Raw genomic sequence first — 12237 nt, forward strand, 5'->3', positions numbered from 1 at the left:
ATGTCAAAACATAAACACAAGTTTAACTTAGGATTTCTTATCCTTGTATATCTTAAAAATCCCTAAGTTTTAAAGAGTCTTCTTGTATTGTATTTTGTCAACACCTCTGATTGTATATCAAGTGTATTATCCCAAACAATCTTTTATTTGTTAGGTAGATTGTTAGAAGTCTTTTACTCAGTGTTTGAGAATTAGAAGTCTCTTGCTTGCGTGCTTGAGCATCTGAGTTCTCTTGCTTGTGTGCTTGATCATTTGAAGTCTCTTGCTTGTGTGCTTGAGCATTATAAGTCTCTTACTTTGTGTTTGATCATCGAAAGTCTCTTGCTTGTGTGCTTGAGCATTATAAGTCTCTTACTTTGTGTTTGATAATCGAAAGTCTCTTGCTTGCGTGCTTGAGCAAATTATAATTTTGTGTGATTATAGTGAAATCCCTTAGAAGTGCAGGGGACTGGACTACTATCGATTTGTTAGAGGAACCAAAATAAATTTATCTGTCTCCTTCTTTCTTTAATTCCTCATCCTCTCTTTATCTCTCACATCTGATTCAGACTCTTGACTTTGTGCTTAGAATTTGACTAGAGTTTGAAAAATAAATAAAAAGTCTAACATAATTCAATCCATCTTCTTGTGTTTTTTTCACCTTCAGTTGACATCAGAGCACATTATGTGCTAACACTTAATAGTGATATAGAAAAGATCCTGAAAGAAAAACATATTAAATCATGTCTGATATATTAGAGACTGGTGGTGGTACTCCTAACCCACATGCTACTATTAACTATAATTATAGTACTCCTGAAAAGAATAACTATACAGCTAGACCTCCAACTTTCAGTGGAGACTCTACAAAGTTCGAATGGTGGAAAAGCAAGATGTACACTCGCATCATAGGTATTAATGATTAGTTGTGAGGCATTTTTGAAGATGACATTGATATTCCAATTAATGGAGTAGGAATAGTAACTGACAGAAAAAGTATCACACATGCTCAGAAAAATATTTATAGGAAACATCATAGAGTTAGAGGCATTTTGGTATATGCTCTACCTCACTCAGAGGACATCAAAATTATTGGCAAATTTACTGCTAAAACCATTTTTAAATTCCTATGTGCTACATATGAAGGAAATCAACAAGTAAAGGAAGCAAAAGCTAATCTCTTGGTTCAACAATATGAATTGTTTAAAATGAAGGAAGATGCAAATATTGAAACCATATTCTCAAGGTTTCAAGTTCTGGTGTCTGGAATTCAGGTTCTGAACAAAAGCTACAAAATATTTGACCATGTCAAGAAGATTCTTAGGAGTCTTTCTGTCAGATAAAGACCAAAGGTAACAACTATCTAGGAAGCCTTGAAAGCCTTATAAGCAACATCCAGAGCCATGAGATGGAACTCAATGGGGATGAACTCGCTAAGAAGTTAAAGTCTCTTGGTTTGAAATCTATTTCAAAATCTGCTAATGCTCCTAAAGTCTGGGAGTTTGAAGAAGTTTATCATGTAAAAGGTTCTGAATAAGATTCAAATGAATAGGAGATGACCTTTTTTATCAAAATATTTCAATATCCGGCAAAGAAGAACAAAAGATTCTCAAGAAGAAGAAATGGCTTCAGAGGATCAAGTTCAAGAGACAAGGAAGATGATCAGAAGGGATGTTTCAACTGCAAGAAGTCTGGTAACTTCATTGATGATTGTGCAGAGTTGCAAAAGGACAAGTCAAAGAAAAGGAAGTTATCAGAAGAACAATTTCAAAAACAATTTCAAGAAGAGTCTTATGGCAACATGGGATGAACTTGACAAAGAAGATGAATCAGAAAAAGATGAGGAAGAAGACAATCTAGCTTTGATGGCTCTTAAATCTTCAAACACATAATCTGACTCAAATTCTAGTTCATTTTTTGAAGAAGAGGATGAGGAATTTTCTAAACAATCTCGTTCTGATTTAATTACTTTTATTCAATGGGCCAGTGTCAAGAAAAAGCCAAACATATGAAAATATTAAAAAAATCAATATGATCTATTTAAATATGATTAAAATATTCTCAAAACACAAATGAAGCTTTAGAAAGAGATCATATTACTCTAGTATAATAAGTGTCTGATAAACCCCTTGATGAGCATGAAATGGCTCTTTAGGAGTTTATCATAACTGACTTTAACAAAACAAAACTTGCATCCACGAGTTATGGTGTAAGTAGAAGCAAAGGAGAAGGCCTTGGATATTCTCATAAATATTTTAATCCAAGGTCTAAAACCTTGATTAAACCAACATAACCTTCTTCTTCAAGCACTCCTCAGAAAGGGTTAGATTCCTATTTTGTACCTATTGCCGATAAAGAAAAGGTTTAGAACCAGTTGTAATACCTTAATTTTCACCCCTAAGATCCCTTATCATTTGTATCATTTTCATAACATAAATGTCATCGAATAATTTTGTGTATATCCTTATTCTTTTCTAACCCCATAAAAATACAAAAAAGATACATGTTTTGCTTGACTTTGTTTGCAAGTTAGGGTTTTGGCATCAAGAAGTTCAAGGGATGGATCAATCAAGGCTTAATATGATCATAAACATCTCAAGGTGATCAAGAGTATCCCTCCATAAACAATCAAAGTTTGTACTCACCTCAACTCAAGTTCATCAAGCCACAATTCATCTGGCACTCCGAATTAAGGTTTTGGTCAAAGTCAGCTTAATATGGACTCTTTGACCAAAGCATGACCCTATCTCTTGAGGCATGATCCAAGATCCTCAAATGTATCCTCACAACCCACTCATGTGATTCAAATGGCTCAAGAATTTAGGTTCATGAGCAGATGAAAATTTTGAACTCAACTGATGAAAAGTCAATAAATGCCTAAAGTCAAAGCTTGACTTTTAAGATTTTTATCCAAACATGGACCTTTCAAGTCAAGGATCATGAAAATATGATCAGTAAAGTCATTTTATCAAGTTCAATCAAGAAAGTCAAGGTTACTTGCAAAAGGGACAAAGATGGAGAATTTGAAATTTTTACTAAGTCCCTAAAAATCATGTCCAAGTACCCAACTTTCCAAGGCCATAATTTATGATCTAACCATTTTCTTTGCTCCAATGATAAAATTAAAAGTATTACTTCATACTTCAACTTTTTCCTAGGTGATGAAACCCCAAAAATTCATGGATGATGAGATATGAGGCCATGAAGTGGAGGATTCATTTGCTTTTCAAGTGATAAAACACTTAGTGAAATTTTCAGCATGCTGACCTAATCATGTGACCAACTTTATGCAGATTTTTCACTAAGATCCCAATTGATTTAAGCAAAGTGATCAACATGAAAGTTGTAGATCATAATCCATCTTTCCAAAATGCCCAAGAGCAAGAATTTCCCATGCTTGAGCTAAGAGAATAGAATTTGGGACGACAACATCATGAAGTGGTTCATAGGTCGAGTTCCAAGCTAAAGTACATTGAAAATCCAGACAAATCCACAAGATATCTAAGTACATGTCCTTCTTGATTCTAAATCTCACTCTAATCACAAAATCACACACACTTTTGAGCCATTATCCAAGCAACTAAACCATTACACAATGAATCATTCCATTTTTGACATAAAGGTCAGACTTCCATTCATGTAAAGTGGCTTTAATCCAACAAGAAGTACCATTGAGCTCCCAAATGGATTTGGTTCTGATATATACCAACTCTAAACCTCAAGTCAACTCCTATGCTTCAGAAAAGGCAACACAAAACACTCCATGCACTTCATGCCTTTGCCATGCTTCCCACTTAGTGTTTTGTGCAAACCCTATCCAAACAAGCAAACCTGTACAAGGCACGATTATTTTATGATATCTGAGGCTTCTTAAATCCTCAAGGATCACTATAAATAGAGGACAAAGTCTCAGCTATCCACACATCAAGCTTACCAATCAAAACTTCATTCTTGAGAGCTTTTCAACCTTAACCTCCATTTTCTCATTTGGCTCGTGCATTCTACAAATCAAAGAGTCCAATCATCTTCTGGGAACTCATAGACATTAAGAGAAGCCTCAAACAGCAGCTGGAAGTAGAGTTGAAGAGGCATTAGACCTTGCTCCAATAGGTATACTCTTGACTTTGAAACTCATCATACATGCATCATTTTCATGTGATTTCTGAAGCAAACATGTAGCCTTCATTGTGTTAAGATTGATCACTAGCTTACATACCATTTATCTTGTTGTTCATGTGAATTATGCTTGCATGAAACCTAGGGTTTCAGGTCTGGTTTTGGCCTTCGTGCATCTTTATCTTTGAGTGTTTGGTAAAACTCATCGTCCCATTTTGTTCCTCGTATTATTCTGAGCAATTTTGATCTTTATTTCATTAAGAATGATTGAGAAATAAAAGAGATATACCTGATCAAAAAACTGGAAAAGAAATGAAAGAGTAAGAGAGAGAAGCGAGAGGTTGAAGATGATGCTGAGGTGGTGTTGAAAAAGTCAAACAAAATATGTTTTGTAATATATACTATTGTTTATGTTATAATGAACGAATGTATAGCCACCCCAGTGGTACAAGCGCACACCTTAAGTCACTTGTAACCAAAAGGTTTGGGGTTTGAATCCCCCTCGCCCCAACCTTTATTTTATTTTTATTTTTTCAAGTAGCGCATGAAACCCCAAGAGCGTGGGTTCGAACCTGGCCAATGCAATAATGTTTTTATTTCATCACTTGTTAATTTTCATTTTGTCTTCTTAACTTTAAAAACCCATAACTTCACGATCCCTTAACATTTTTGGCCCATTCTTTTTGCCATGTGTTCACGAGGATGTCTATTTTATGATGATACCAAAAATAAAAAAAAAATATTATTTATTTTCCCACTTTTTGTTTGATGGAAAACATGTGCTTTTAAGTGTTTTAAGGCTCCTAATCAATTCCTTCGGTTCATCTCTTGGTTGTTCTTGATGTTGAATGCTTGTATGATCTTAACACACTCTTTCAAGTGTTGATTGTTGTCCTTAACATGTTTAAACTTTATTATTTTCATACCATGTGTCAATTGATTCACCTTGAAAACATGATTGAATGAATGGTTAGGAGATGATTAGGGTTTCCACTTACTTGTTCCTTATTCATGCCATGATTACGGTTTAGGTCTAAACTTATCCCTAACATGTTCTTGTCTCTTGTTTGACTTGTATGCATAGTGATGCACTTAGGATTTTACTTTGTCCATACCATGTTCACATGATCCATGTTTTGAATATCTTTTTGTGTCACAGCTTTTCTTGATATCATGATATTTGTCTTGTGATACTCCAATTGTATTCTATCTCAATTTGTGATGTTATATCCATGTCTTGTAATTGTTTATCATTTCATTCAAGTATTTCCTTCATAAACTTCCATAATGTTGAACATGTGTCTCATACTTGTGCATGTGCTATCTCTTATGATGTTATGTAAACATTTGTCATATCTTATTTATATTCATCATGCCTCAAAAAAACATGTAAGTAACTTGCTCATGTCTTGCCAAGTTATGTATCTTTATGCACCTAAATCCAAGGGAAAGGATCTTATGTTGAATTCTTGGTCATGTGTTGTTTGTTTGTTTGTCCATTCATGCATTTACACCAAACCCTACCCCTTTTCCAAACTAAAACACCCATTCAACCCTTGACTTAATTTTAGTCAATGAAGTTTTCAATCATACTTGAAAATGCTTTAGTACATATGAGGCATTTCAAACATAAACCTTGACTTACTTTTAGTCAATGGACTTTCAATTACACTTTCAAATGCTTTAGTACACATGAAGCATCTCAAAGTCAACTTTGACTTACCTTTAGTCAAGTAACACTTTCTAAAAACACTTTTTACCCCTTTTATTCCCCCATTCAAAAATACAACCAACTTTTAAAAATATAGATAAATTCAAAAGGTTTCTGTAGAGTACTACAGATGTTTAGGGGTGGTAATACCTTCCCTTTGCATAACCAACCCCCGTACCTTTGATCTCTACTTGCTTTGATTCTAGTTTTACTATTTTATATGCATGTTTATTTTGGGTTTATTTTGAATCTTTTCCCCTTCCCTTGGAAAAATAAAAGTTCGATGGTGATATCAATGTTTTGCGAGTCAAGTTAATCCAAAAGCTTCGTCTTCGATTCTCACCGTGATAGAAATGTCAAATTCACTGGGGACTCTCCCCAAAAGGGTTATACATATATTATTTTTATCTATGTTTTATTATTTGTTTGTTTATATTTGTTTGGGTGATATTTGTGTTAACATAAGTCCTAACCCGAACTTGAGTGTATGTTGAGATATGAGGGTGGTATAGTCAAGTTGGCTTGGGTGGAGTAATCCCGAACAAGTTGACTTGAGAATCACCCAATCAATGGAGGCCCCTTTAGGGATAGTATTTGTTGAATGAGCAATCGTGAATGCATTTGCTATCTTTGACATGGGAGCCCGAGAAGCTGGTGACTTTAGTGTCCTTTTACCCTACTAAGCCTTGTTAGGACATAGTGTGGTGACTATGAAGGTGTATACCTGAATTAGTTGATACACGATACTACACTTAGATGAGTTTCTCTTGAGAATATTATTGGTTGATAAGTAGTTGTCAAAACCGGTAACATCTGAAATATGGGATTATGATTCTGGGAACTTTCTTAGAACCTTGGTTCCTGTCTTGATGATAAACCCTTAACACTTACCTTGTTGGGATGGTTAGACCCATGACCTCATGCTCGTGAAGTCAAACCTATGAACCCCATGTATTTGATATCTTGCATATGTTTGTTGATATTGATGTGTTTGTGCATTCATATATTCATGCATTCATTAACATCATCTTAATTAAAGTCCTCAAGGAACTTAGAAGGATTTGTTGCAGACATCATAAGTATTTTCCACTATGAATTTTGGAAGAAGAAGAACTCAAAAGTACACTTTCAAGAGTCCAAAATTGGAGGATTTAAGAGAGTTGGATCTCTGGTGATTAATCCAGAAGACTTCAAAGGAAAATATGGGAGACTTCTACCTCTTTTGAAAACCAACATGGTGGAGGGGATTCTCGCTACATTAGTTAAGTTCTATGATCCATTATACCGATTCTTTACCTTTCCAGATTATCAGCTTGTGCCTACCTTGGTGGAGTTTTCTCACTTGATTGGCCTATCTATTCCTGATCAAGTCCCCATTTCCGGTTTAGAAGAGATTCCAAAGCATCAAGACATTGCAGAAGTTAGTCATTTAAGGGTGTCTGAGATCAAAGCTAATCTGACTATAAAAGGAGGAATTCTTGGTTTACCTACTAAATTCTTGATAGAGGAGGCTCGTTATTTTTCTAGCATGAAGAGTATGGACGCTTTTGAGGCTATTCTTGCCTTACTCATCTATGGATTATTACTCTTCCCTAATGTTGACGACTTTGTTGACATTAATGCTATTAAAATATTCCTAATTGGAAATCCAGTTCCTACCTTGCTTGCAGATGTTTACCATTCAGTCCATCTCAGGAATTTTCATAAGAGAGGAATGATCATATGTCGTACAACTCTGCTCTACAAGTGGTTTATTTCGCACTTGCCTTGGTCTACTGCCTTATGGTCACAAAATATTATGTCTCTCACTAATTATGGCATTGATTGGTTTGATCGTGCCTATGAGGGGGTAACAATTATTTATAGTTGTGGTGAGTTTCCTAATGTACCTCTTCTTGGTACAAAGGGAGGCATTAGCTACAACCCGATTTTGGCTCGCGGTCAGTTTGGATACCCAATGAAGGACAAGCCTAACACCATCTTCTTAGAGAGGTTTTTTTAAGGAAGGAGAAGACAACAAAGCGTTCAAGGAAAAGATTATGAATTCTTGGCGCCACGTCCATAAGAAAAGAAGAGAAGTTCTAGGAAAACTAGATTGCGTCTCTTTGGAACCTTATCTCCAATGGGTGCAATCTAGGGTCGTCAATTTGAAAATGCCTTATCCTAGACAAGAGCCTTTATCTTTAAATATTAAAGAACCTTCTCTTACCTTCATGATTGGCGCGGAGAAACTCAAGATTGCTTTGATTAGGATGCAACGAGAAAGGGATGCTTGGAAGAACAAGTATCAGATTATCCATGAGGAGAATGAAGAGCTTCAAAGACACTTGAAGCAAAGGAATTATGAAGAGATTGCTAACAAGAAAATAAAAGTGCAATAGGATTTATTTTCCTCTAGCATTAAGCCAGTTCCTGGTTCAGATAATCCTCCTACTTCAGGCGCTTGGAAGATGATTGTCGATAATCTAGTGGTTGAAAAGGCTCAGATGAAGGACCGAATCAAGGAGCTTAATAGGAAGCTACAAAGAGGGATTGGATATTCTTCTATGCAACTTCCTTAGGATTCTAGCTATTTTCCTTATATCTTTTGAAAGTGTACTTCCAAAATAATTGTAATCTTTCCAATATTAATGAAATGAGATTTTAACACTTCTTTCCAAGATGTTTACAATAATTACGTTTATTAAAGTTCCTTGAAATTAATTTGCATTGAATATCATGCATCATTCTAAAACATTACATTTTTTGCATTCCCGAGACTTATCCATGTCCTTCACTCCAATCGACAAGTTGTTTCACTAGTACAACACTCGAGCTAGTCGTCGGAAAAGGATGGAACAACTTGAACAGGAAAACCATGAACTCAAGGAAGAAGTTGCTTAACTCAAAGGCAATTTGGAGAGACTCACAACAATGATGGAAACGCCGGTGGCTGCTCAGAATCAGCCACCCCCAGAGCCTATTCAAAGAACTGTAATTTCAGAGGTCGTGTCTACGCCCATTTCGGTGGCACCTGTGAGCGCTCCTCAGTATCAGATGCACCCCAATTTCCCTTGGGGCATGCCACCAAATTATGTTCCAAAAGGTTACCTCCCACAATTTCCTAAAGCTCCCGCAATGCCTGCTGTCATGTTGATGCCACCTCCTGTGATACACACTACTCCATACCACAAAGAGCCCATCTTTCACGCCACTCCAAGTGAGAGTATGAGAGCGTATGAGAGAATGGACGAATTCCAAGATCAATTCGTTGAGATACAAAGAGAGATTAAAGCCCTTAGGGGAAAAGATCTATTTGGGAAGAATGCCCATGATCTCTGTCTTGTGCCAAATGTCAAAATACCTGCCAAATTCAAGGTACCTTAATTTGAAAAGTACAAGGGGGATTCTTTTCCGAGGAACCACTTAACTATGTATGCCTGAAAAATGTCCACTCAAACTGATAGCCACCAGTTGCCAATTCACTATTTTCAAGATAGTTTGACTGGCGCCGCTCTCAAATGGTACATGAACTTGGATAGTGCCCATATCCGCACATTCAATGATCTAGGTGAAGCTTTCAACAGGAAGTACAAGTACAATGTTGACATGGCGCCGTACATAGATCAACTTCGGTCTATGTCCCAAAGAGACAAGGAAACTTTTAAGGAATATGCACAAAGATGGCGCGAGGTTTCCTCCCAGATTAGTCCTCCTCTCGAAGAAAGCGAAATGACTAAGATCTACTTGAAGACTTTAAGTCCTTTCTATTACAAACAAATGATAGCGAGCACACGAAGTGATTTCACCGACATGGTGAATATGGGGATGCGTCTCAAGGAAGGTGTCCGTGAGGGACGATAAGTTAAGGAAAGTGTTCATCTAAGAAGAAAGAGCAAGATGTCAATGTGGTGGTACACAGAAGACCAAGGTAGATATATCAACAACAACATATTGCAGCAGTAGCTCCAGCCTACCGGCTACATTTCTTACAACAACCTCAACCACAAGTCCAACAACGACAACAACAACCACAATTTACACAACAACAACCACAATTTACACAACAACAACCTCAATACATTCAGCAGAATATCACGCAACCGCAACAACAGCCTCAACAATAGGCTTGTCTATAATACAACAATAATCAAGTTCAAAGAAGGCCGCAATTTGATCTGATACCTATGACTTACACAAAACTATTACCATTTTTGGTTGAAAAGAAGAACATTCAAACTAGACCTCCTCCCCCTGTTCCAGAGTAACTTCCATATTGGTTCAAAGCTGACCAGTTTTGCGCCTACCACTAAGGGGCACCCGAGCATAATTTAAAAGACTGTTATGGTTTGAAGTTTGATGTTCAAATATTAATCAAAAGCGGCATTATGTCTTTCAGAGGCGTCAATCCAAATGTACAAGTCAATCCACTACCTCAACATGGAGGAGCTTCTATTAACATGGTTGAAGGTTGTCCTGGCACTTTCAGAGTTAACGATTTATGTTATTTAGAAGGAGATCTGGTTAGGATGCACCTTAAATTGAGCGAGCTCATCCATATGATACCACACAATTATACAGTTTGTAGACTTTGCCGTACAACTTTTCGCGGTTGCCGTATTGTGAGGGAAAACTTGCAAAGAGAAATTGACAGCGGGCTTATCCAAGTTGATAGAAGTCGAAACTTGAATCAAGTAAACATGGTACAAGCTGACCCTTTACCCCAAGCTGAGGAAGCTCATATCAATATGGTCGCAGGCTGTCAGGGTAATTACCAAGTCTACAATGTGAGATTCATGAGAGGATCTTTGGTTGAGATGCACAAAAGTTTGTTTCAGCTTGCTTTTGTTCCATCACATAATTATGCCGCCTGTGAAATTTGCTCGATAAACCCACGTGCATGTCCCCTTGTACGACAGGATATCCAAGAATTGTTGGATGCATGAACTATCACTATTGTCCATCCCAGAAATCTCTAGAATGATATCAATGTTATAATCCCTCAGTTTAACATTACCGAACCATTGGAGATTACATTTGATAGTCATAAATCTATGATTTCGCCTTTGGTTATCTATTTATCGGGTTCAACTCCATACCAATCTAACAAAATCGTACCATATAAGTACCAAGCTACCATGATAAAAGATGGAAATGAGGTTCCTCTACCCTCTATGCCTTCCTTCGTTAACATTACCGATGTAAGTGGGGTCACGAGAAACGGGCGTGTATTCACTAAGGTACCACTAAAAAATGTTGAAGTTTCAGTTGGGAAGAAAACGCAAGTTGAGGCACCGATTGTGAACAATAAACCTGATGTTGTGGAAGAGTCCAATATGGCTAATATAAATTTAGAATTTGACGAGGTTTTGAGATTGATCAAGAAAAGTGAATACAAAATTGTAGATCAACTCCTATAAACCCCTTCCAAGATATTTGTTTTATCCCTGCTAATAAGTTCTGAGGCTCTACAAAAGGTTCTTGAACAAGCTTATGTCGACCATGACGTAATGATTGACCAATTTGACAGCATCATCGCCAACATAACTGTTTGCAACAATTTGAGTTTCAGTCATGAATAACTCCTAATAGAAGGTAAGAATCACAACATGGCTTTGCATATTTCCATGAATTGCCTTACTGGTTCTCTATCTGGTGTGTTGGTGGACACATGTTCTTCACTCAATGTCATGCTAAAATCAACTTTGTCTAGATTGACTTTTCAAGGAGCTCCCATGAGACCTAGTGGGGTTATTGTTACAGCTTTTGACGGCTCCAAAAAGACTACCATCAAAGAGGTGGATCTCCCCATGACCATTGGTCCACATACCTTTCAAGTGATGGACATCCATGCTTCTTACAGTTGTTTGTTGGGTCGCCCGTGGATCCATGAGGCAATGGTTGTCACTTCAACTCTTCACCAGAGGCTCAAGTTTGTAAGAAAGGGAAGGTGGTCATAGTATGTGGAGAAAAAACTTTAGCGGTGAGTCACCTATCGTCATTTTCTTTCGTCGATGATGAGGACGAGGTTGGAACCCAATTTCAAACTCTATCTATCGCTGACAAGAATGTCCAAGAGAATGGAGCTTCCATTCGTTCTTTCAATGATGCACGACAGCTAGTCGAAGATGGTTCAACAGGTGGATGGGGACAAGTTATGAGTCTCCCTGAAAACAAATTTCATGAAGGCCTTGGCTTCTCACCTACATCTTCAAAGGTTGCTCAACAAGACACGGTTCTCCGCTCTATTCAAGAGACTTTCTGAAGTGGAGGATTCATCAACCCTACTCAACCTGAAACAAATGCTGTCATTGAAGAGAACCCTGGAGAGGATGCACAAAGCTTCGTGACGCCCGAGATGGTCTGCCAAAATTGGATAGTTGTTGATGTTCCTACAATTGTTCATATTTCTAAGTAATATTTTATTGTCATTTCAAAAAAAAATCCTTTCG

At 37.0% G+C, this 12237-nt stretch overlaps 1 protein-coding gene across 1 annotated transcript; it reads left to right on the top strand.

Moving 5' to 3' along the window:
* The first annotated feature begins 7040 nt into the window (after positions 1 to 7040).
* LOC127103382 (uncharacterized) lies at positions 7041 to 7808 on the top strand. The gene has a single exon (XM_051040647.1). It carries the CDS (start codon positions 7041 to 7043, stop codon positions 7806 to 7808), a length of 768 nt encoding a protein of 255 aa, XP_050896604.1.
* Positions 7809 to 12237: the final 4429 nt, after the last annotated feature.

Source organism: Lathyrus oleraceus, chromosome 7 (genome assembly GCF_024323335.1).
Source record: "Lathyrus oleraceus cultivar Zhongwan6 chromosome 7, CAAS_Psat_ZW6_1.0, whole genome shotgun sequence".
NCBI classification, from domain to species: Eukaryota; Viridiplantae; Streptophyta; class Magnoliopsida; order Fabales; family Fabaceae; genus Lathyrus; species Lathyrus oleraceus.